Genomic DNA, 27,676 nt, shown 5'->3' with positions numbered 1-27,676 from the left:
ATGTTTGATCATAATGATGAATGGTTTTCTGATGCTCAAGTGATAAATTGGGTGATACATCTTGGATTTGCACCGTCCCAGAGAAGGTGTGTTTATGATTCATTATAATTAGTCAGGAAAAGTTAGACAATTAAGCACATATCCTAACTCCTGAGTAACTATTTACCTGACTCCACAATTAGTCCACACACCCAAAACTGCACCAGTCCTAGATCATTTACAATCCTAACCCCGCAGACCCTGATCTGCGGCCCTTGGCCTGCAACCTGACACCATAAGGATCACATTCACCATCCTGCTGACCCCACAACACTCACTCAACTGTCCACCTCAGAAATCATCCCTCCCTTCCCCAGGTATGAGCTATCCACCTCAGGGACCCAACACTCACGCCAGAGGACTGTGCCATGGGATCGCACACCCACCCTCCGGAACGCAACATCTCCTGCAGCCTGACACCCAAACCCGACCCCTGCACCCAAGTGCTGTGTGAAACTTGATTTCCTCTTCCCCTTTCTTCAGAGGGAGCCCTGAGCATAATCTCCTGAATACACTTTGTTTTTTCCCTTTTCCTTTCATAAAAAGAAGGGCCAGGCGGGTGATCTGGATGAGATTACAGCTGCATGGAAAATCCCTTCCAGTGAGTTTGTGTGAGTAAGAGCTGGAATTTGTTTTTTTTCTCTCTCTCTCTGTGTCTCTCTCAGCCTATTTGTCTTAGTTTCTCAGATTACAAAGCCCAGTCAAAAGGCAAATTTGGAAGGCAGCCTGATACTGAGAATTCATTGAGATTGGTAGATTCCACTAAACTATTAAATAGTTGTGGTGTCAAGTTAAGAACCTAATGCCTCAAGGACTGTAAGGACTTGTTTACTATTCAACATCCATTCTCCCTGTCTGTAACAGACACTTCCCCTTTTAAAACTTTTCTTCATTTGTGCGATTAATTAATGCTATGTTTTCATTATTATTTTTCTTGAGATTAGTAGGTAATACCAATCCTCTTCTTTCACTGAAGAAAAACCTTAATTGGCTTCCTAATTTTCGAGGAAGCTACATTTTAATTGAAGTGTGTTGGCTACCTGCTAAAAGGAAACATACATTTTGTTGTAATAGATCAGGAGTAGTTTAAAGAGAAGGGAGCCAATTTCCTTTCCTCACTTTGTTGCAATAGGTTTGGTCTCGGTCTTAACAGCCATTTCTTCAAAGACTAATCTTTGTGCCCCTGCAATCCATCCAAGAGCATGATTAGCTGGGGCACCTGCAATTACCTAGTGATGGCTACTGGCCTGATACTGTGCATAGATCCAGAAGAATTGCTTCTTATACTTGTGTACTGGAATTCCTTCCCTTTTATGAAGTCCCCTAACTGCTGTTGAGTCTTGTTGGCTACAGGATTGCATTTGAAAAGCCCTTGCAGCTGATGGAGCCCAGTGATGAAGGCAAATCCCACTGCCCTTTATACCTACGTGAGCTAATCAATGGTGAATTCTCTGAAATTCAATGTCCTTTCAATTAGGGCACAAATGAGCTTCAGTCTGTTGAGATGGATAAATGATAATAAGGCCCTCTCATTTTGAATTTCCTCTACCCTAGAGAAAAAAGAACTTTGCTATTCACCTTATCTACCTTATGCCCCTCATGATTTTACAAACCTATATAAGGCCACCTCTCAACTTCTTACACTACAGTGAAAGCAGTCCCAGCCTATTCAGCTGCTCCCATAACTTGAACCCTTCAGTCTCGGCAACATTGTTGTAAATCTTTTCTGCACCCTCGCCAATTTAATAATGTCCTTCCTATTAGCAGGGTGACCAGAACTGTATGCCAAAAGCGATCTTATCAGCATCATATACAATCACTACATAACGTCCCAAATCCTATACTCAACAGTCTGAGCAATGAAGGCAAAATTGCTAAATACCTTCTTAATTTACAAATATTTGGAAAGGCAAGGATTGATTAAGGATAGTCAGCATGGTATTGTGTGTGTGGGAAATCATAACTCACAAATTCAACTGAGTTTTTTGAAGGAGAATAAAGAGGATTGTTGAGGGCATTGTTAGATGCAATCTATATGGTCTTTAGTAAGGCTTTTGACATGTTTCCTCACAGTAGACTAGTTAACAAGGTTAGATCACATGGAATAGAGGAAGAACTATCTGTCTGGGTACAGAACTGGCTCGAAGATAGAAGACAGAGAGCAGTAGTGGTAAGTTGTTTTCAGATTGGAGACTTGTGACCAGCGGTGTGCCACAAGGAACAGTGCTGGGTCCACTGCATTTTGTCACTTATATGAATGATTTGAACATGGGAGATATGGTTAGTAAGTTTGCAGATGACACCAAAGTTGGAGGTATAGTGGACAGTGAAGAAAGTTACTTCAGAGTATAACGGGATTTTGATCAGATGGGCCAATAGACCGAGGAGTGGCAGATGGAGTTTAATTTACATAAATGTGAGGTGTTACATTTTAGAAAGACAAATTAGGGCAGGACTTATACACTTAATAGTAAGATCCTGGAGAGTATTGCTGAACAAAGAGACCTTGGAGTGCGGGTTCATTGTTTCTTTAAAGTGGAATCACAGAGAGTGAGGAAGGTGTTTGGTATGCTTGCCTCTATTGGTCAGTGCATTAAGTATAGGAGTTGGGAGGTCATGTTGCAATTGTGCAGGACATTGGTTAGGCCACTATTGGAATACTGCATGCAGTTCTGGTCTCCCTGCTGTAGGAAGGACGTTGTGAACCTTGAAAGGTTTTAGAAAAGATTTGCAGGGATGTTGCCAGGATTGGAGGGTTTGATCCATAGGGAGATGCTTAAGAGACTGGGGCTGTTTTTACTGGAGAGTCGAAGGCTGAGGAGTGACCTTATAGAGGTTTTTAAAATCACGAGTTACATGGATAGGGTAAATAGACAAAGTCTTTTCCCAGGCATGGGTGAGTCCAAAACTAGTGTGCATAGGTTTAAGATGAGAGAGGAAAGATTCAAAAGGGACCTAAGGAGCAACTTTTTCACACAGAGGGTGATGCGTGCATGGATGAGCTGCCAGAGGAAGTGATGGAGACTGGTACGATTACAGCAGTTAAAAGGCGTCTGGATGGGTACATGAACAGGAAGGATTGAGAGGCATATGGGTGAAATGCTGACAAATGGGAGTGGATTAATTTAGGATATCTAGTCGGTATGGACGGATTGGGCTGAAGAGGCTGTTTCTGTGCTGTACATCACTATGCCACTATGACTCTATAATGCCTTTTCCCTCTGATGCAACTTTCAAAGAATTATGTACCTGCACCCCAGGTCTCTCTGTTTGACAACATTATCCAGGACCTTACCATAACTGTGTAAGTCCCTACCTTGTTCATCTTATTAATGTGCAACAGCTCACATTAATCCAACATAAACTCCATCTGCCACTCTTCAACCCACTGGCCCAATCAATCAAGATCTCTTTTTAGTCTTAGATAACTTTATTCACTGTCCATTATACCACCAATTTGGTGTTATCTGCAAACTTACTAACCATGCTTCCTAAATTCTCATCCAAGTCATTGATACAAATGATAAACAACAGTGGGCCCAGGACTGATTCCAGCATAACACCACTGATCACAGTCCTTCAGCCTGAAAAAAACCCACTATTAGCAACCCCTTATGATTAGCTGCGGTTAACTTATTGCTCATTTTTGCTAACATGAAACGTGATATACCAATTGACTTATTTGCTGGAAACTCCTCTTCCCCCCTTTTAGTTGATGTGTTAATGGTTTGGCGTAAATACATTAGACTTCTGCCAGAATAATGGTGAAATTTCAGGCAATTCTGTACAAAACTTACAATCTATAATCTCAAAATCCTGCACATCCATCATTTTGTATGCTAGTTAAATAAAAGACTGAGGGAAAATATTTTTTGCCTCATTCCACAGAAAGAGGAAGATATAAAATGACTAAGCTTCAAGTGCTACTGTGCAACTCATTCTCTGTCTTCTGAATGAGGGTCACCGGACCTGTAACATTAACAGTGCTTTCTCTACACAGATGCTGCTAGACCTGCTTAGTTTTTCCAGCAAATTCTGTTTCTCCTTCTGATTTCCATCATCTGCAGTTCTTCATTTTTATCTCATTCCCTCTTGTCTTCTGGGAGTGGCATTCACACAACTATCCACTGGGACCAGCCCCTCCACCTTTGAGGAAGAAGACACAGATCCTTCAAATGATGCACTGGCAAGGTTTACCTGATATACCTTCTATCAGCTCACGTATTCTGTCTGTGGTACGTATTTTATTTAGATTAGACTGGATAGCACTCATTGCAGCATCTCCAAATTTCCCAAGAGGGAAATGCCCCAGGGCTCTGGCAATTAGAGGACAGCTGGAGACCAGGCACCTGCTCAGCCCCAGGCAAGGCTGGACCCTGTGATATTGGGTCATTAATAATTTCATTAAAATAGAAGAACAGACACAGGAGCAACATGCAGGTTTGTTGGAAGCTATTGGGAAACTGGGTTGAAGGTTGGAGGAATCCACCCAATGCTGCCAGTACCATGTTGACTCTGACATGTGAGCATTTGACTGTCTCCATGGACAAATCGGTGGCTGCTATGGAGAGCCTGGCCCAGCAGAATGCTCATCGGCTGCCAGAGACGCATGCAGACATACACTCCCATCACTTTGACCATTGGCAGCTAACACCAACCACAAAGCATTGGTGGATGGGCCACCTTGATCTCACTGTAGATGCTCCTTCCTTACAATGATACAAGGTGATGCCAGTAAACATCCAGCCAGAGGAGGAACCACATACTTCTCCCCAGAAGCTTCCTCTCAGGACATTCCAAAGGTGCTGTTTCCTCCAGCCTACCATTTATCCCACCCTGTGCAAGTTCAAGCCAGGGAAGCAGTACCTGGCTCTGGTCAGCTTGCACTCACCATGTTTGGGCCTCCTAGCAACAAATGTCCGCAGGGTCTGCTATCCAAAATTCCTTTGTCAATATGCTCCACCATAATACAGGCTCTCTCTTCACCAGCCGCAGACCTGTAGAGTGAACTAGTTGTAATGGAAGGGCAAGGGAAATTAAAATATTCTAAGGACACAGAAATAACATGCATGATAACTCATCGTACATGAAATAAAAATAATGGCACTTTAACTCATCACCTGTCTGATTGGCTGTTATTAGTTGCAGGTACAAGAATGCTACAAAGTCTATCCTTCTATAGCATCATAGAATGTTAGAAACCTGTATGAAGGAGTGCTACTCTCTCCCTAATGCCTATCATAATATAGCATAACATCGTACTATTGTTGAATGTGGGAGAACCAGATGTTATAAAGCTTTCAAACAGTTGTTAATGTCAACTTTTATTAAACTGCAAGAAAAATGTAGGAAAAAAGAAAGACAAAAATGCTGCATTTGTTTTTGGGACGAAAGAAGAGCTATGAGCGCTTCAAACTACAACAAAGTTATAGTTAATGAATGATAACTTCACCCAACTCAGATCTATTGGAAGTGGGTATCAATTCAGTTCTGTCTGGCTTGTTGCATGTGACATTGCATTGGTTTATCACGGTGAAGGTGGTGTTTCTCCTGCTCAATGTCATCATCTTTCTCCTTAGGATATTGCTGCAACTCTCCTAGCTCTTCAACATCCTCCACATGCCTTTCTCCCTGCTTCAGTTGTGCAGGGAACAGCATTAAAGGCATCTCCAGACCTATCCAAGCATTAGAACTTCATCTCAAAGAAGCCTATTAGCTGCTCCATGTTGGACCCGATTGAATAATGGGCTGCATTGCACCTAAGCTCCACCTGAGTATCGGGTTGTCTAACAATATCATCACCAGCAGTCATAGAGGGCAGCCTTTATCAGGCAGTCTTCCTTATCAGGCATCCAGCTCTTGAAACCTCAGACTTAGCAAAATATGGGCATCAAGTTATCTGGTGCAGTATCCAAGATGTAGTACTGATGATCACAATGCCACATTTCCACAGCAATGAAAAAATATAACCAGGTCATCAAACTTCTTCGGGATTACTCAGTCCTGACGAAGGCTTTTGGCCTGAAATGTTGACTTCCCTGTTCCTTGGATGCTGTCTGACCTGCAGTGCTTTACCAGCTGCACATTCTTAAGGATCATGACAGGGTCACCATCACGACAAAACAATTCAAGTTCTTAAGCCCAAACATGGTACTTATGGCAGGAAATCAAGAAATTGCTGTAAGTTTGACCCATCAACACATTCTGTAGGTGAAGTCCATTACGGGTAATAGCAACAAATGCATAATCACAAGTTTGTGAACTATTTTACGTTACGTTCTTTCTAAAGTCAGGCAATTTGTGAAATAGGATGCTATTATGCTTTTGCCCACATGGCCCAAGATGAACTTCACATCCTTTAGGCTTATTTTTTCTGTTACTTTAACAAGATGACTGCACACATCATGGGCCTTATTTTACTTTTTTATTCATCGAAGGTATGCTCCGTTCCTTGGGCAGAAATGAGAAAAAAATGTAGCCAGGTATCTGTTGAGCATCCACATTCCTTGGGAATATTTGAGGTTTAATAGACAGGAGGTTAGGTGGGCTACATCACACACTACATCAACCACATCACGTTAACTACATCTAACACACTACCTTGTTGTTCATTTGGTTATCCAGTTGTTTATTTCCTACTCTGAGCAAAAATAATAAAATGTCCCCCAAACAATTCCAATTAGAAGCAGCACAAGCACTCCTGCCACATGCTGTTGTCTGGTTAAATGACAATTAGAACAGCCAGGATTGTAAAAGAACATTTATTTTCCATGTGCTTTAGCGTTAAAAGGGCTGAATGAAGATAATTGAAACATTTACTGTCTAACTTTTCCTCAGTAATTAGTATAATTTTTCTTGAGTAATTTGTTAATATTCAAAAGGGGTTGAAGTCATGTTGGAATAACTAATTACTTAAAAATATGTAACCTTCCTTTACAGATGAGAAATACTAGCGATGAGACTAACAGCATTTTGTCATCTATATCAAAGGAGGAAGGCATTATTTTTGGAGTAATTTATTCCCTGTATGGTAAGAGGCAGTTAATGCCAAAATGAGCTACATTGGGCATTTAGATGTACGCAGTTAATTCTACTGATGTGGAATTTAAATGATTGGATCAGCAAAGAAAGTAAAAATGGATTAAATCATTTCGTTCAAAACTTGAACTGGTCCAAATTTTTAGATGACGATGGAATAAGACATGTAGCCTCTCTCTGATGGAGAATTTAGTGACCCCTTCATAGTCACATAATTCTCTAACACTAATCCACACTGTTCCTCTCTGTATACTCTTTTGAATACAATATATTAAATTATGTCGATTAAAGCAAATGAGCAAAATTAATGAGCAATAATCCCTTAAAGGAACAAGCGAACAAAATGAAAAGTTCCAATGCAACTTAATTGTTAAACTAAAATTTGATTGTGGGGTGAGACAATACATTCCATTTGATGCTGATCAGTCATGGAAAACCTCAAGAGTGCAAATCAATGCTATAGGCTCCCTCTCCAGGGACTTTGACATAACCACACGAGAGAGGTGAGAATCCAATCAAACAGCCCCATCCACGGTGCACTGTCTGGACCTGTTATTGGCCAGGCCCAGTACCCACTCATGAGGCAGTCGTCCAATTTGCTTGCAACCCCTCTGCACCAGATGCACAACAATCAGGAGTATGTAGCTCAGATGTGAGCAAAACGCCAGAAGCAGTCCCCTGAACTAGTGAAATAGGGACTGCAATTGGACATAGCTTATGTGTACATGAAATGTGGAGGCTACAGAAGCTGCAGGGGAGTCTGTGAACAACCTTAACCTGACAATTGCATGGCACTGCAGCATGTTTGTTTCTCCTATATAATACATATATACTGTACAGACAGATTTAATTGATGAATTAACACTTATTTATGTTTTGCTTCAGTTAGTTGATATTAATACATCAAGGCTTGATTCATTTGAATACATTTAACATCTTCGAAGTAAGATTGTTGATTCAAGGTCACTCCCAAAATATTCTGCTTAATATCTAACTCTATAAATTTAAAGGCCCCAAAGCCTGGCTTCCAGTCTTAAATTTTCTTTTTTTTTCATCTATCACATGTTGCTCAAATTTCACAGAAACTCCCTACATAAAATCGTTGTAGTGCATCATAAAGATACTTACTAGTTTCTCTTCTTTTTGTTTGCTCATGGAACATGAACATCATTGGCTAGCTAGCATGTATTGCCAGTTCTTATTTGCGCTTGAGAAGGTGGTGATGAGCTGCCTTCTTGAACTGCTACAATCCACTTGCTGTAGCTTGACCCACAATGCTGCTAGGGTTGGAATTTCAGGATTATGACACAGCAACAATGCAAGGAGCAGCAGAATATTTCTGAATCAGAATGGTGATGACAAGGGCAGTCATTCTCAACTCATCCCTGGAATTCAGCCCTTTTGTTCATGTTTGACCCACGATTGTAATGAGATCAGGAGCTGAGTGGCCCTGGCAGAGACTGAACTGGGCGTCACTGAGCAGGTTATTGCTGAGCAGGTGCTGCTTGAGACCAATATTGATGACACCTTTGATCACTTTATTGATGATCGAGAGTAGGCTGACGAGCTGGTAATTGGCTGGGTAGGAGTTGTCCTGCTTTTTGTGTACAGGATACTTTTCCACATGGATGGGTTGATGCCAGTGTTGTAACTGTACTGAAACAGCTTGGCTAGAGGAGTGGCAAGTTCTGCAGCACAAGTCTTCAGCATGATTGCTGGAATGTTGTCAGAGCTCGTAGTATCCAGTGCCTCTGACTGTTTCCTGATATCACATGGAGTGAATGGAACTGGCTGAAGACTAGCAACTGTGATTCTGGGGACAACTGGAGGAGGCAGAGATGGATGATCCACACAGCACGTCTGGTAGAATATTATTACAGATGCTTCAACTTTATCTTTTGCACTGATGTGTTGGGTTCTTCCATCTTTGAACCGGGGGATATTTGAGGAGACCCTTCCTCCAGTTCCTTGTTTAATTGTCTACCGCCACTCCCAACTGGATGTGGTAGGACTGCAGAGCTCAGATCTGATCCGTTGGTCATGGGATTGCTTAGCTCTGTCCCTCACTTACTTCTTATGCAGTTTGACATGCAAGCAGTTTTGTTTGGTACTTTTATGAGATTGACACCTCATTTTTATACCTGGTTCTGCTCCTAGCATATGCTCCTGCACTCTCCATTGAACGAAGACAGATCCTCTGACTTGCTGGTAATAATTGAGTGGAGAAATGCTGGGCCATAAGGTTACAGATTGTGCTAGAGTACAATTTTCCTGCCGTTGATGGCTCTCAACGCCTCATGGATACTCAATCTTGAGTCACTAGTCCTTTTTAGCATGGTTGTCATTGCCACACAACATGATAAACAATATTCTGAATGTGAATGCAGGACAGAATCTCCACCAAGACTGTGTGGTGGTCAATCTTACCAACACTGTCATGGACATATGCATCTGCAGTTGGCACATTGGTAACGACAAGGTCAAGTATGTTTTTCCCTCTTGTTGGTTCTCTCGCTGCCTGCCACAGACTCAGTCCAGCAGCTATGGCCTTTAGAGCACAATCAACTTGATTCATAGTACTGCTGCCAAGCCATTCTTGCTGGTGGACATTGAAATCCCCCACCTACAGTACATTTTGTGCCCTTACTGCCTAGGTGCTTTCCCTAAGTGTTGTTCAACCTGGAGGAGTACTGATTCATGGTGGAGGATGGTACGTGATAATCAGCAGGAGGTTTTCTTGCCCATGTTTAATCTGAAGCCATGAAATGTCATGAAGTCCAGAGCCAATGTTGAAGATTCCCAGGGAAACCCTCTCCCATTGTATCCCACTGTGCTGCCACCTGTGCTGGGTCTGTCCTGCTGGTGGGACAGGAGATATCTAGGGATGGTGATGGTGATGTCTGGGTTATTTTCTGTAAGATATGATTCTATGAGTATGACTATATCAGGTAGTTGTTTGTCTATGAGACAGCTCTCCAAATTTTGGCGCCCTACACCAGATGTTTGCAGGGTTAACAGGGCTGTTCGTACTGATTTTTTTTCTGGTGCCTTGGTTGATGCCAGATAGTCATCCAGTTTCAATTCTTTGTTGAGATGTTGCAGCAGTTGATACAACTGAGTGGCTTGCTTAGGCATTTCAGAAGGCAGTTGAAAGTCAACCTCATTGTTGTGGGTCTGGAGTCACATGTAGCCCAGACCAGGTAAGGATGTCACATTTCCCTGCCTGAAGGATACTGGTGAGCCAAAAAGTGGGTTTTCCCACTAATTGACAATGGTTCTATCGAAGATTCTTAATTCCAATTTTTTTATATATATGGTAAGTGTAGATCATTGCTGGGTCTGCTTTCAACTGAATACCATATATTTTCAGAAGAATGGATCTAACTGAGAAATACTATACATGCGTCAATGACCCCGTAAACACATTTGTTTGATTTCTGAAGCTACACTTCTATATCACCCACTTTTTTAGGTTTCAAAATCCCTTCATTTGAAAATGTCTCCTTTCAAAAGTGTAAGTTTTATATCAATTATCGTACAATAATAGAAATATTGTGTTATGTGAGAAACCTTAAGGATCATTTTTCCTGCAATGGGGGAATCCACTCTGACATCTTGGACCTCAAGTCTTTCTTTGAAATTCCAAGCTACTAGTCTGTCTTTAGCCTTGAGCATCCCATTGTGGATTTACTTCCTCTTTGCATGCCAACTTGTATGATGAAGCTGGCTTTCCCCTGTCTAGCACTTACGAGTATACACCACATTTCTTCCAATTATCTAACTCCTTTTGTTTTGCGTTCCTTATCTTCTAATTTAGCTTCTAACTTATCACTAGTCACTAAAACTCCTTATTCATAAGTGTCTACTTCTCATGGCATTCCTATCCTGTTCTAAGGTCCTGGTTCTTGTTAATCAATGCCTCTGCTTGATCTCAGATCTGTTCTGGACTACTGCCACATAATTTTTCCCATCCATCATCAGAAGTACTGTTGCTAATTCCTGATCTTTTCCTAGAGCTGTAATTACTTCTAGGCCTTTGCTGGAGATCTAAGTACCTCATCATGTGTTGATATTATTATCTAACTTTGCTAATCCATCTAGTTTATTTTTTGCCCCTCATTTTGTATATTTAACCAGTTTTTGAATTTGCCGTTGACTTTTTTCCTGCTCTACCTGTAATGGTGGCATCCCTCTACTTACTGGTCCCTTCTCATATTTTTGTTACTCATGGGCCAGCTTTTAGTAGCTTTTCATTGAGATAAAAAGTTTTATACTATTGCTTTACTATCACTTAGTCCATACTCTCCATCTCATTATCTATCCTCTTATAACTGTCCATTATATACGTTTCTGAAGTCAATGTTGCTTCTCAAATTCTGTTACATGTTCAGATTCAGAAGTATTTAATCAGAACCAAATAACCTTGAAGAATGTACTCGAACAATTTGGTTACCATGAGAGAGAATTGCTCTTTATCATTGCCTGTCACTAATTCCAAGCATTTCCACTCTTATTGTACTCCACTTTGTAATGTGCCAATTCCTCTGGACATTAATTTATCTCTGATGGCCTCTAAGTGATGCCGAATTGTCTCTACAACTTCAGCCTTTATAGTTGTCCTTCTTGTTGCACTCAGGATGTTCAAATCCTCAGAAAAAACTGGAGCCACATGTTGTCCCTTCTCAAGTTGGAGGTCAATTACACTTTGCAGAAGGTATTTTTACATTTCTTCCCCCAGAAATAATATAGACTGCATCCATGAATCGTTATAAGTGAATTCTTTGTACGGATTGCCCACGTTAGGGGAAATGTTAGTTTACAACTTGGCTGGTCAGCTAAGATTTTGTGAATCACCTCATCAATTGCAACATGATTTCTCTCACAAACCCCATTTTTAAATGGACATCCCACTATAGTGTTCATTCTTAAGATGTTTATTTTTCCCCCACATATCTTAAATTTATCATTGGCAAAATCCCCCCATTGTCAGTTCATGCTACATCTGTTTTAAGAAAGTAGTTTACCCTAGCTATTTTACGTGATATCACCAAATCCTAAAGTAAGTGAAATTTCACATTCCTTAACATTTCATCATTCCTTACTGTGATGATATGTGTCTTTAAGAAGGATTTGTTCTATGCTGATTCTCTTGAGGAGGAGTGTTTTCAACCTGGTGTCAAGGTGTCTGCTGCATGGACAGCAGATTAAATAGCTTTGTTTTGTTTTAATTAGATAAAGGAAGCATGAGTGGGTGGAGTCAGGCTCACACAGACCCAGAGCTTTAATTTTGCTTTTAGTTGTTAAAGTTAGGTTTATTTGAAGTTGAAGCAGCTAGATACAGCTCTCTTGGCTGCTGCAGAAGCTTGAGTTCTGTCTCTCTAGCAGCATGTTGCTAGGTTCAGTTTTTTTGGCTTTTCCTCTCTACTGTGAGGATTACACAGGCTTAAAGGGAATGGGAGGCCATCAGAAAAAGTAATAGACTCAGGAAAGAAGTGCAGGAGTTCCCAGTGGCCATCTCCTTCTCAAACAGGTACTCTGCTTTGGAACCTGTTGGCAGTGCTGTGGCCTGTTAGGGTAAAGCCATAAAATACTAAATGAATATTTTGTGTCAGCACTTACTGTGGAGAAAGACATTAAAGCAAGGCTACTTAAGGAAACAAATAGTGATGTCTTGAAAATTGTTTGCTTTATAGAAGAGGATGTACTGGAGAGCTTAAAATGCATCAAGCAAGATAAATCCCCAGGGTCTGACCAGGTGTATCAGACATTGTGGGAAGGTAGGACCCCCTAGCAGAGATTCTTGTATCATCTTATCCCACAGGTGAGGTGCTAGAGGACTGGAGGGTGGATAACCTTGTGCCTTTATTTAAGAAAAGACGCAAAGAAAAGCCAGGGAATTACAGACCAGAGAATCTGACGTCAAGGGTCAGTAAATTGTTAGAGGGGTTTCTGAGAGATAGGATGTACATGTATTTGGAGAGGCAAGGATTGATTAGGGCTCAGCTTTGTGCATGGGAAATCATGTCACACTAACATGATTGGGATTTTTGAGGATGTGATCAAGAACTTAAATGAGGGTAGAGCAATACACATTGCCTACATGGACTTTAGTAAGATCTTTGACAAGGTTCTGCTTGGTAAATTGATTAGTAAGTTAGAGTACATGGAATCTAGGGAGAGCTTGCCAATTAGATACAAAACTAGCTTGATGGTATGAGACAGAGTGTGATAACTGGCGGCTTGTGACTAATGGTGTTCTGTAGGGATTGGTGCTGTGTCCACTGTTATTTGCCATTTTTACAAATCATTTGGATGAGAATCTAGGAAACATGTTAATAAGTTTGTAGATGACGCCAAAATCGGTGGTACAGTGGAAAGTGAAATAGGTTATCTGAGACCGGAATGGAATCTTGATCAGCTGGGTCACTGAGCTAAGGAGTGGCAGGTGGATTTTAATTTAGATAAATGTGAGGTGTTGCATTTTGGTATTACAAACCAGTGCAGGATTAATTGTAGTTACCTGGGGAATGTGGTCGAACAGAGAGACCTAGAGGTGCAGGTGCATAATTCCTTGTAGGTGGCATCACAGGTACACAGGGTGGTGTCTTTGGTGGTGGCTTGCCTTCATTGGTCAGGCCATTGAGTATATGAGTTGGGACAGTAAAGGGCATTAGATTACAGTGAGAAGGCAAGATTTAAAAGTAATCTGAGGGGCAATCTTTTCACATAGTGGGTGGTGTGTACGTGGAATAAACTGCCAGAGTAAGAAGTAGATGCAGGTACAGTTAGAACATTCAAAAAGACATTTAGACAGGTACATGAATAGGAGAGGGTTAGCGAGATATGGGCCAAATGCTGGCACATGGGACTATATTAATTTAGGATATCTGACGAGTTGGGCAGAAGTGTCTCTTTCTATGCTGTAAGACTCTATGAATCTATCTCCAACCCTAACAACAGGCCCAAGAAGACTTCCAAGTTCTGACTCAGTTCAATTTAAAAAACTAACTTAAATCAATACTTCAGCCCAAATAGATGCCAGGTTTTCACTTACAGTTATCAGCTTACGAGAAACCAGCACCATTTGAAATCAGCTCTTGTCTCCCTTTACGTTCTTGCTCCAAATCCCTAGTGACTTTATGATCATTCAGAACAAGCAGTCTGTCTAAAAATGCAAAGAAGATAAAGGGTGAAGGATCAATAAAAGAGACAATGAAAAAGGAAGCGAGACCAACTTGAAACTAAAAGGGAGAGAAACAGAAGTGAAGGAGGGAAAAGTAGAAGTCATAGAAATAAAGGAAGAGAGATGCAGAATAGACAAGGAAAATAATATGAAGAAAGGTTCAGGAAGCATAGCAAAGAATGGAGAAGGAAGAAATAGAAGTTATTTGGGATAAACAGGGAAATTAATACAAGCAAAGGGAAAGAAACAATAGAAATAAAGATGAAAACAGCAAATAATTTAATAAGCTTTAAATTCAATTTTTTAAAGACTTACAGGAATATGCATCAATATTTGTGATAATAAAATGCTTTGAGAATTTTATGACTGGCCTCATTCCACAAAAACGTAGCATCATGTGCCCTGAATCATAGAATCCCTATTTTAAGCTGTTAATACAATGTTCTATCTGTGATTTTTGCTTCTGGCCACTTTAGACTTATGCTCAGTGCAGTCTGGTGAAATTGAAACACAAGGAAGATACACAAAGGTGAAAGAAACATAAAAATCTTGCATATATTATCAAACTCTAAGTGGTTGCATTTATCCAATCTCTTCCAGACAAGCAAATGGGTGTATTGATTTATCGTAGTGGCATGTGTATAGACTCTGGTGTCCTGGTCAGCGGGTTACATTGATTTCTGGCAAGACGCTTTGCGTTCAAATGGTTTCCATTGATATAGAATGGATGATCCTTTATATTTCAGTGGTGGACGTTTGTTTTGTTGCTGAACTAAATTCCTGATGGTTGATAGTGTTTATTCCAGTCTTTCACATACACGGCAATTTTTTTTTTCTGTCACGCTGTCTTAATATGTTAATTTTGAATCTAGTGAATTCAAATGTTGCACATTTTGTAATAGATTTTCCAATTGTTGGGCATCGAGTGGTAGAACCTATTGTAACAGAATGGGTCAAGCGTCATGGAGAATGACTGAGCTATTCCAAGGTACAGAGGAAAATGGGTATTCTTGCTCATGACTCACACAAAGCTAGTACGTAGGTGTAACACACAATTGAGAAATTTGATGGAATGCTGTCTTTTTTTTATGAAAGGAATAAAAGCTGGGCCGTTGTGTTTCTGTTACACTTGGCATGTTGAGATTGTATCTTGAATACAATGTGCAATTTCGGTCTCTTTCTTTAGTGAAGGATGTAAATGGGTAATTAATGTTTAAGAAACTGAATGATCTTGAAAAGTTGAATGTGGGAAAGATGTTCACCTCTGTTAGTCAGCCCAGAACTAGGGGGTACTGTTTTAAAATTTTAAGTGCTGACTTTGGAACGGAAATGAAGAGATTTTTTAAATTCTCTAACAGGGTGTGAAACTTTGGAAGTCTTTGCTTCAGAAGTTAGTGGAGGCAATGTAATTAAATATTTTTAAGACTGGTGAACAAATTCTTCTTAGCAACGGGATCAGTAGTAGTCTTGTAGGAAGGGAATGTGGACTTTAAAATGGATTTAAAATGGAAAAGATCTAATTGAACGATAGAGCAGGCTGAAGAGGACAAATGGTCTATTTTTGTTACCATTTTGTAATTTTTTTGTCCAATCACGAAAGGATACCTTGCAATGGGAAGTCCAACCAATTATGCTCAAAGGTTTGGCTGAAACAGACTCTCCTTAAAAGACGCTACAAGATTCACCATGGGAAATTAAAGAAAATGCGTCCTGTATGAACAAGGAAGAACTTTCTATTAAATTTAATTCAGTTCATGACTACATAGCTATGGAGCATGCAGTTTAATATATAAAGGCAGCATGGGTTTTTTGTTGTCTTAAGAACTTACTAGAGTGTACCTTTTTGGTAGTCTGGTTATTTAGTTATCTCCAAAGTAATGTGTAGTCTAAAACAGCAAAATGCTGCAGATGCTACATATCTGAAATAAAAACAGAAAATACTGGAGAAACTCAGCCGGACTGGCAGCATCAGTGGCTAGAGTCATAAAGTCGCATCTTAGAGCCACACTGGATTCAAAATTTTAATGTTGCATCTCTCTCCCCATAGATGTTGCCTAACTTGTTGTTTCTCCAACTCTTTGTCTGTTTTAATTCATTATCTACACTTATTTTACTATGTTTGTCACAGTATAAGTCTGAAAATGTGAAATCTTTCTTATGGTCCATTGTAATGGACCGTGGGCATTTCATATCTCTTCTTAAATTTGTTGGTGTATGCGGGAATCTTAATACTATCCGTAGGTTTAAATTTGTACCTAAGCATAATATTTTCTCTAGATCACATTTTATTAGCTATTTGCAGTAATTGAACTACCACTTCTTGGGCTGTTTGAGGTTGATACTTTTCTTTGACTATTAGGTTCATGATAATATTCTCCAGTATTGTTGCTGAGTTGAAGTAGGTGCTGTACATGTACTTGTTCCTCTGCCTGCCAAGTACACGGCCCTGTGTACTAATATATATATAGATAGCAGGGTATGCAAGTGCATCACATTGCAAGCACAGATAACAGTTGTAAACTGAATATAATTCTTCACCCACCTGGGATTATTCAGCAAATATTGTATTGTCCATTTATAGGATCACAAGTAATGTGTGAATTTCGCAAGTGCAGGGTGTTTGAGTATGATTAGTACCCTGCTGGTTGTGAACAATCAACAGGATATTTTGCTCACTATCTGGCAATCTTTTGAATACATACTTACATACCTAGAACTATACAACTATGGAAATTCATACATTGCCTTACTCACTATGCGACTAGCAGACAAAATTTTTGGGCTTAATGACAGCATCCTGTTTGGTGGTGAACATCACGTGACAAACTGATGAAAGTGTTGCAGTGAGTTAACATTATTAGCTATTCCAACATTTAATTAAGATTTTATCCCTCACTATTTTCATATAATATACAATGGAATAGAAGACATAGAAAATGAAAGCTGGTGCATTTTTTATATTTGTATATTTTCTGAAGTTTCAGTTTGAAAGCTCAAAACAGCCTGAATTCATTATTCTTTTTGGACAGGGATCAACATATTTATAAAATGTGGATTTTCTTTTCTTCTTTCCTTAATTTCCATTATGAGAGACCTAGTAGATCCCTGTCTTCCTGACTTCAGCCTATGCCTCTGATCCACCAAACATCCTGGATTATACTGGCATCTGCAGGAAATGAGCAACAAGGCCTGGTTACTTCTTGGAAAAAACCTGAGGAAAATTCTTAGGTGCATTGTAAAAACTTTCTTTATCATTTTATTTCAGCCTTCTCATTTTTATTTACAGAAATGTTGGAAATGGTGTAAAGCCTGTTTAATTATACATCTCTGTTTTGGCTGGGAGACCTTTGTCTTGAAACCTCTAGGAATTTCTGAAGAAGGCCCTAGGCCCGAAACGTCAGCCTTCTTGCTCCTCTGTTCCTGCTCGGCCTGCTGTGTTCATGCAGCTCTACACCTTGTTATCTCAGAACTCTCCAGAATCTGCAGTCCCTACTATCTCAGGAATATATTCAGTGTGTTTTGTCAATCCAATATGATAGTGACAATCTCTTAGTTTGGGTGCAGGGTGCTGTTGGAAAACATTTAAGGCACAAATATGTTTTGTGCTGCAGGACAACAGAACTACTGAACTCTAATGATGGACTTCTTCTGAAATCCTCTCAGTAACACAAAATATTCTTTCCTGCTGCCTGTTTCGTTGTTTTTCCTTCTCCTTTATTTGATTTTGCAGTCAGCAGTGAGTGCATTGTACTCACATTAATATTAAGAAAAGCTGACCACGAAGCTTTGATAGACTCCAGAGTTCAGCCTTTCTCCTTTTTATTGTCAATTTGAATTCAGCAGTCTTCAGCAGATCTATAACAGGATCGGTAGCAGCAGAGATTAAGTAACTAACCAGGTTGAGGAATTCTCTTTACTGACAAAGCAGAAAACCAATTACATTATCTACTCTAATGTAGAAATCTAATTGTCTGATTGGATATTGAAATAAAAACAAAAACCTCACTTGTAAACATACTGATATTTCTTGCACTGTTAATAACTCATGCCACACAAGTGGGAGTCAGCCTGGTCATGTGACTTCACACTATTGAAAAGAATGAAGGTCCTAACATGCTTTCTTATCTGCCCTTGACAATGTCATTCCACATGTTACGTGTATTTTGGGCCAGTACATAGACCAACTGGAAGTGAAAGATCCTCATGGAGCATACATTGAGAACTATATTTTCTTCTAAAGAAATCAGATTTAATGCTTTATTTTTTTTTCAGGGCAAGAGAGGTTGTTCAGAATTCTGACAATATGGAATTAAAAGCTCAATTACTTGCAATGGAAGATGTCTTAACTTTTATGTCAGTCTTTACAATAGGAATCGTTGATTTTGGTTTAAATTCATACTAAATCAATAATTGATTTGCTAATTCCATTTCCGAAGAATGCAAAAATACAGCCTTTGGAGGAGTGGACTGTCACTAGCAGCAATTCACAGAATTTCTCAAAGCTTTGGAGGGATATGGGTCAGAAGCAGGCATGTGCAATCAGATTAATTTGGGATTATGGTTGGCACGGACTAGTTAGACCGAAGGGTCTGTTTCCATGCTGTGTGACTTAATGACTTTATTTGCAGACAGCAGAATTCGGCCTTAGGTTTACCAAAACAATTTACAGCAAGAGATAATATTCTTGATTATTACCATTGAAAATGCAACTCATTACATTCATCTGATGGTCAAACCAAGAAATAGCACAATCTGTATAATGTTCATTACTTTTATCAAAAACCAGAAAAGTTAGATATGAACTTTCTATGTGAGAAATGTAAATATAAATATGGCCTAGCAGTTGGTGGTAGTTTAATTTATGTCTTTTAAAGAAAAACGTAATTCATGGGCAAGCATAAACCGTAAGATGTTTTGAGACAAGTGCTTTTACTTTGGAATTCTGTCAGTATGAGGAGTAGATATTCCCATGTAAAATGCTTTAAGTATTAACTGTTTTTAAAAAACTGTGTTTTCACAGGTGTTTTATCCATGTTTGGAAACAGCGTTCTCTTGTTTGTAGCATACCGGAAAAGGCACACCCTTAAACCTGCTGAATATTTCATTGTAAACCTAGCTGTCAGTGACCTTGGAATGATAGTAACTCTATTACCACTTGCCATACCATCATCTTTTGCACACAGGTAATTAAAACACACACATTAATTCATACCAAATTCAATTTCACTTATTGCCGTGAGCAATGTAAGGATCAACAAGAAATAGGTAAGAAAAATTACTGATGTTATATTGTGCAATTTAATTAGATTTGGTTGAAATTTTTCTTCTGTAAATATAACACAAAATCCTCCAAAATGTCATCTTCTGGAGGAACAGGAAAGTCAATTCCAAGGTAAAATCACACCACAAAACAAATACCTCACAAAACACATCTGAGATGTTGAGTTTTAAACCGAAAAAATGCATCTGCCTCTTTGACACCATGGGTGTTATTTTACTTCCAGACTGACATCCACACCATTTGCACTCAGTCTGGAGCAGGCCACACTGGGTTTGATTTTGCTAAGACTATACCTGACCAGTACGTACAGAGTAGACAGGGTGTGATGTCAATCAATCAGCACGTAAAGCTGTTTTGACTGTGGCACGTGGTATTATTTTTGACATCAACATTCTAGCTAACCCTGTCACCTCACTCAGCTAAATATCCATTCAACAGCAGGAAGGAAGTATCATCAGTATTATTTAAAGGCACCATTAACCACTCTCAGGTTTGTTGCTGATCAATTTCTACTGGTTGTTGTTGGGCTAATAGAAGTGTTGCTTGGAATTGAGGAGAAATTGACTTATTTGAAAAAATTAGGAGGACTGATTAACAAAAGGTAGTCAATGAATTGGGTTTAAAAGAGGAGCAATAATTCCGGAAAGTAGGATGCAGTGAACTAAAATTATGGCATGAAAGGATGCAGATGGATATTCGGACAGCCAAAACTAGAGAGACTACATTTTCTTGAGGATTTGTGCCTGTCAGAGGGCTAAAGGCAGTTATAGGTGCAAGGGAAGGTAAGGGCATGATAACGTTGAAGCATAAAGATGATTATTTTAAATTTTGGTATTTCGGGGAGCTGAGGGAAAGGGCAATTTTGAAGTATTTGTGTACAAATAGAGAGAAAATTTCCTTAATTTAAGCATTTGTAACAGATTTTGGGAGACAAACTCAAGTATTACAAGAAGAATATGCAGACAATAGATTTTCTGACTCTTTTTATCAAAGTTACACAATCAGTCCATGAGTTAGCCCTTAAGCAACCAAATATTTTCTGGTAATTTGAGGAGGTGGTGACATGGTGTTAACATTACTGGACCAGTAATTGACAGTCCCAGGCTAATGTTCTGGAGGTATTTGTTTGAATCACATTGGGGTTCAATAAAAATCTGAAATGAAAAGCTAGCCTAATGGTGGCCATATAACCAAGATTGTTTGAAGTCATTCAAGGAAGAAAATCTGCCTTCTTTACTAGGTCTGGCCTACATGTAATTCCAGATTGACAGCAATATAGCTTACTCTTAATTGCCCTCTAAAAAGGCCTAGTAAGCCATTTAGTTCAAGGCAATTAAACTGGACAATAAATGCTGCCCCAGCCAGCAATGTCCTCATCCCATGAATTAATCAAAAACAGTTTAAAGAAGCAGTTTTCAGTTTGTCAACAATCATAAAATGAGTGATTCTCTTTTAAGAGATGTCTAAAGCTACAATTTTCAATTACAAACTACGCCTCCTGAAATAGTTTTATGTCCATGAAGATTTCTCACACATCCTAGTTAGCTGATTTGTTAGCCTGTTACTGAATCATACATATTCAACATTAGGTGGTCTTCTTAAAATTTTCATGGAACCACCATCACTATACCATTCTGATCAATGTTTTAATCCCAATTTGCAAATATCCTATAGCTTTTTTACAAGTTAGGAAAAAGGAAATATTATCATAGAGGTCTGTTTACAAAGTTATTACTGGATAAAATGTTTTTATAAATCCTTTTCCATAAATCCTTAATTTTTTTTGAAACATTTCATATGTGGTTCTTGTTTGAAATATTCAAAGAAGATCTCTTGATAAGTGGATGAATGAGAGAATTAAGAATTACATTTCAAATAAACTAATTTGAATGAGATCTGGATGTATAAATTAATTGGCAATGGAATGGAGCAAGACAATTTTTTGCAATATTGGGTTACAGAAATGCTTAACAAGAAATAAGATGTGACAGAATAGTATACTGAGGAGGAAATCTGAATGAATATAATTTGACTCTGAATGTCAAATATTTTCTAGTTCCACCATAAGCTCAGTGTTGAAAATGAAGGGCCAGTCATCAAGTTGAGTTCAAAAATGTTTAGAAGTTGTGAAAAGCAAATTTGAGCTTTACTAAATTAAAATAATTCGCATATATATCTCAACATACCATGTGAAGCATTTAGATGAGTCTTTATCACCTGAACACAGGACAGAAGGATACTTTAATTTTTGTCTGTCTAGTCTTACAGGATAACTAATGCAGTGATCTCTCTTCCAGATGGCTGTTTGGTCATGGAACATGTATCTATTATGCATTTTGTGGTGTTTTATTTGGTATCTGCAGTCTTACTAACCTGACAGTGTTGGGTGTGGTCTGCTGCATTAAGGTTTGTTACCCTGCATATGGTAAGTTCCAAATTTTTCCTTTTTCATCACTTAATTTTTACAAGATATATTGATTCCAAAAGTAATTTAATAAACATTTGCAATTATACATGAACCGTAGACTGCTTCTTCTGCAGAAAAAAATATAGAACTTAAAGCACAGATATAGATATTCTAACCAAATACACTCTAACAGTATTTATTCTCCACATTGAGATTCTTTTCACTCTGCTTCTTTGAATAATGCCAGTATATTTTTCTATTTGTTTCTCCCTCTCATATACTTATTTATCTCCCCTCAAGTACATCAATATTACAAAGCAAGTCCAGACCCTCTGTAATAACACCTCTGTGTAAGTCTATGCAAACACAAATGACACAAGAATGCCACTAATTGGAAAACCAAATTCAAATAGGATGACATATTAACAACATTAATGTTTATCTGTTACAATAACCCAAACAATCTACATCATCCAAAGATAATTATAGAAATTATGCATTGAACCTTAGTAATGTTTTAACTAAGTTAAGAATGGCCCAGAAATTGCTAGAAAATGCTATCATTTCTTTTCACTGCCATGACTAGACTCTAAGAAGATCCATCATTTTGGACAATGAAGAGATATGTCATGTCTGGACAACTCCAAAAAAGAATTTGTTACCTTGCTATTGGCCTTGCTATTGTCTATCATGCAACTGTTGGTTATTAATGCAGTCATTAATACAAATTAATCTCGTAACAATCAGTTAGGGCTCACAATTCATGTTGTCAAGATTACATGATTTATGGCCCAAGTGTGCCATTCAACTCTGGTGGCCAGTGACGGAATTCTGAAACTGTAAATAGTGTTCCATCAGCAGTAAATTGTGCTTTGAGGTTTTAAATAGTAAATGCCTTAAAGAAAAAACTTACCTTTTTCACTTCTTTTCTCCTCCCCCCCCCTTAATCCATTCTCTTTCATTTCCTTTATTTCTCTTCATGTAGCTTGACTCTCTCATACCCCTTACTCTCTAATTTACTTTGCTTCTTGCTCTGACCTTAAATTTCATTGCATTCCAAGCACCACATTCATTTGGAGAGTGAAGTCCCTGAAGAAGTCTTCATTTTCTGAAGAAGGGTCCAGACCTGAAATGTAGGCTTTCCTGCTCCTCTGATGCTGCTTGGCCTGCTGTGTATATCCAGCTCTGCACCTTGTCATACCACATTCACTTGGTTGCCTCATTTTTGATTCACTTTTCCAGCAGTTTGTCGTACAAAATAACTGGAGTTGATGGGTGGAGGAAGAATTCTAACTAACATCCTTACTTCTGGGCCAATGTTACAGCATACAGCTACATGGAAGACAAAAATAGATTCATTCCATCATTCTTCCCTGAATATATTTACAACATTCAAGAAACTTAGCAGCCAGCACAGCAACCAGTTATTTGCATAAGGCAGGCAATTTTCGTGTTTCTGCCAATTTGTTCTCAAGTTTCTGTAGTGATTTTGAAACACTACATCAGTTAAAACGAACAAAACAGGCTTGAAGAGTTGAATAATTCATTTCAATTCCCCTTCTCAAGTTTTGCAAGGGCAGACAGGTAGTTAAACTGGAGTGGGTGAAGAACTCGCTCCGTTCCTACTCAATTCCGATTTTAAAAAGACTGATCTTGCAGTGTATGCCGCACCTTCTTGAGTGCAACATGATCTGTGCAAATTGGGATGTCATTCTGGTAGATATTAATGCCATCTTACCTTGGATATGAGTAGAGTGTCCACGGCAGCTTCAACCTGAGTCTGAAAACTGAATGGTCAGGCCATTTTAAACTACTTTGTTGGACCTGGAGTTTGAGGAGCTTGGTGGGATCTTTCGTGCAGACAGGTGCCTCATTATTGCACATAGGCCACACATGCAAGATGCATTTATACTGGGCTGAGTATGCCATGCACCAGCTTCACCCAGTACAGCTCAGAGAAATTTGAGGGAACATATGTTGGAAAGGTCATGAAGTAAACAATAGTGCTACTGGCTTGGAGTGAACTAATCAGCAATTTTTAAATGGAAATACTATAGGACTTCTCCAAAAGTGGAAAAGTGGGCTAATTTGTGTGGTCCTCCCTGCTATCCCCTAACAATTCCCAAGGTATTGCCATCTTGTCCTAGATCTAAACATGATGCCACCTTGATGAAGACATGTTAGTGAGGCCTGACTAGTGTCCTTCATGCAGTAGTTGTCTAAAGTGGTTATGGGAGTCAGGGTAAAAACTATAGCATCTCCTTTGAATAGAGCTGCCTGGGATTGAATTTAGCTTTTGATTAATATGCTGAAATGGAACTTTTCTGGGGGTTGATGTAGTATTTGCATAATATATTCCTTGCCGAAAGCAAAAAGGTGGCAAACAGTCCACAAGGGAATAAATTGCATGTCATCTCTGACGGATTGGGTTTTGATTTATCTTTCCATTTGCTAAAATGTTTTTGAGCTCTGGTAATTAGTACTTCTGGTTTGCTTCTAATCAAATGTTTTTACATTTTTATTCTACAATAGGCAACAGATTTACATCAGAATATGCATTTCTCCTCATGACTTTTGCTTGGGCATATGCTTCCATATTTGCCATCTCTCCTCTTGCAAATTGGGGTCATTATGGACTGGAGCCATATGGGACTGCTTGTTGCATTGACTGGAAAGCACCAACTACACATTCCAATGCAGTGTCCTATATTGTTGTACTTTTTGTCTTGCTATGTCTTCCCCTGCAGTATAATCATTACATCATATGTCCTCATCCTGTTAACTATAAATGGATCAAGGAGAGCAGTGCAACAGCATGTATCACCACAAACAATCTCAAGCAATGCTCACAATCTAATTGTAAAGGTAAACCTGGAAATACTTTATGGTATTTTTAATTACTTCATGGGAACAAGAGAACAACTTAGCTAGAAACTCTGATCTGTGGTAATTAAAGTCAGTGTTAGATTGAACTGTGGCGGGAGAGATTTGGGACATGACCTGGGCTCATTATCAGCTTTTTTCTTGCATAATAAAATGTTTGATGCATTGGGGAACCTGCCTCCTTGCCTGTGTGCAATGTCAAAAAATGTCATGGAGGAGCTTCATGCCAGCTTCGTACAAGGCTTTGTGCAATGCTTTGGGCTCTTCCCAGTAAGAGTGGAGCTCCATTAGTACACCTACAGATCCCATCATAATGGCACTATGTGAAGATTGATCAGCAAATTTCCATTGCAGCACAAGAAAAAACCTTTCAATGATGTGGTACAGCCATGTGACCTCAACTTGCTGTTATCATTGCTTTAGAAGGTGTTCAGAGGGGATCTTTCAAATAACTGAAATAACTAACTAAAGCAGACACTCGATGCATTTTTATCAAGATTAAAATAAGGTAAATTTGTCATAGTCCCAGTGGACCACAGGCTGCTCTCTCTCATTAGAGAGAGGTGACTCATGTTGATTGTTTAACCTTGGGGTCACCATGCCTCCGGGAAAGAGAGGCGTTCAAAAGGGAAGGCCTTCATGTCATTCACAGCCAGTGCAGGAATTGTACGCATGCTGCTGGTGTCACAAGACTATTTATTAAATAACAAAAGTTATGCTTAACAAACAAAAGCAATCAGTATCCTAGTTCTGGTGATGCATTTTCGTTACAGGCACTCCACAAATACACTCTGCCAACACTTCACCATCCTCCACTCCCCTCACCATCACCATATCAAAACCGGTGAGACCAGGTCACAACTTGCCAAAATCTACTTCAATGCTCTTTAAAGGTTCCTGGCAGAGATCTTGTGAAGTAGTGGTAGTGTCCCTATCCTTGAGTTAGGAGGCCTGGGCTCCTGTCCCATCTGCTCCAGAGCTCTGCACTAACATCACTGAACAGAACAAATAGGAAAATATTTTCAAAGGTTCCTCAGAGATTGATGCACCCCCATCTTGGAGTTGCTGCCTGAGTAATCAACATTGCTCATAGTAGTGCTGCTGAGGCAGCCAACCTGCTGACTTTCTGATTGGAATAACAACCCTTGGAGGTACGCTATTGTCCTTATTTAAATAGCAGTATCACTCTGTCCGGTTGTATCAGTGATAATGGGAACTGCAGATGCTGGAGAATCCAAGATAATAAAGTGTGAAGCTGGATGAACACAGCAGGCCAAGCAGCATCTCAGGAGCACAAAAGCTGACATTTCAGAGATGAAGGGTCTAGGCCCGAAACGTCAGCTTTCGTACTCCTGAGATGCTGCTTGGCCTGCTGTGTTCATCCAGCTTCACACTTTATTATCACATTGTCCTGTTAATTGGCCACTATGAATAAGCCATTCGAAATCCTCCTGCTCACTGAAATGGGATGCAGCTGAACTCATCAGCAATCAATAAGATTCAGCTGGATAGTTCAGACTGTTGCATAAGTGAGCAGTAAGGCGTATGTAATATTATACTGAAGCAGTTTCTTGCTTTTTCTCTCCATCAAAGGAAGCTTTCCTCCTTGACAGTTCTCCTTAAAAGCTCAAAACAACCTCTCTGATTTGGACAATGTAAGATGTCTAATGATGTCAAAAATGTTATCAGGACCTGTCTGATTTTGACAACTACCTATTCATTATTATTTGTCAATTGCCAAAATTCTGTTACGATTGTACCATGTTAATTTGGAATAAGGAAGCTGGATGGTTACTGAACAGAGTTAAAAATGTTAACACCAGTCTTAATGAAAAATGTTTCATTTTTGTCACAATCATTATGAGTGTGAAATAAAATCTGTAACAGTTGACTTTTCATTACTTTACAGTTAAGTGTGGCTGTGTGCATTGGATTCTTAGCAGCATGGACTCCATATGCGGTTACGTCAATGTGGGCTGCATTTGGGAACGCTGACAAGGTTCCACCACTAGCGTTTGCTCTGTCTGCTATATTTGCAAAATCATCTATGTTATATAACCCAGTTGTCCATCTGCTGTTTAAACCAAACTTTCGAAAGTTTTTGAACAAAGACATGGCATATTTACTCAATCTGTGCAGCTGGCAGAGTCAACCCTGCAAGAGAGCATCAGACCTGTCCTTAAAATCAGCCTGCGACCAGATCATGTTGAATTCTTGCAAACTTACAAATAGATTTGTGGATCTGCGGGATGCCTACAACACATGCAGTAACACATTTGAAAGTTTCAGTAACTGTCCAAGATCTCAGAGTCCAGGAGCAAACACTGATATTTCAAGTGATATTAGTACAACACATAGTCATATGAAAACTACAACCTTTGTGATGCAGACTACAAACATGACATCTTCGACTGGACATGTTGAGGTCACAATAGACAAACTTCCCATCAAACCAGGAACTAATATATCACTATTATAAAATATTGTTACTTTTTTGTCACAGTGAACAATGAAGGCATCGTGCAGATCTACTTAACTTGACAAAGTGGGCATCAGTATGGTAAAGATGTGTCCAAAAATTGAGAAATATGTCATAAACTTTGCCAGTGTCAGTACTATAATTCTATATATTTGCCTTAAGTTTGTAAAGTGCTGTGTTAATATGTTTCAAAATTTTGGCTAAGGATTTGAACAGTCTTACATAAATAGGAATTAGAATTAGAATGAGAATTATCTTTATTGTCATATGTACTCACATGAGTACAGTGAGTCACACGTCATTGCTTATGGCACCATCTTAGGTAGAAAGGTACCTAAGTACAGATTCTTGAGTATAAATTTTGAG

General features: G+C 39.1%; 1 protein-coding gene across 1 annotated transcript; it reads left to right on the top strand.

Moving 5' to 3' along the window:
* On the top strand, positions 1-27,310 carry opn7b (opsin 7, group member b). The gene is given in 7 exon segments (XM_059652648.1): positions 1-86; positions 17,738-17,781; positions 19,281-19,443; positions 21,839-21,966; positions 24,481-24,673; positions 24,675-24,813; positions 26,741-27,310. Coding segments are annotated over 7 exon segments (1,323 nt in total).
* Positions 27,311-27,676: the final 366 nt, after the last annotated feature.

This window comes from Stegostoma tigrinum, chromosome 19 (genome assembly GCF_030684315.1).
Source record: "Stegostoma tigrinum isolate sSteTig4 chromosome 19, sSteTig4.hap1, whole genome shotgun sequence".
Classification (NCBI taxonomy): Eukaryota; Metazoa; Chordata; class Chondrichthyes; order Orectolobiformes; family Stegostomatidae; genus Stegostoma; species Stegostoma tigrinum.
The sequence above is the reverse complement of the archived record's forward strand: the minus strand, read 5'-3'. Positions and strand labels throughout refer to the sequence as shown.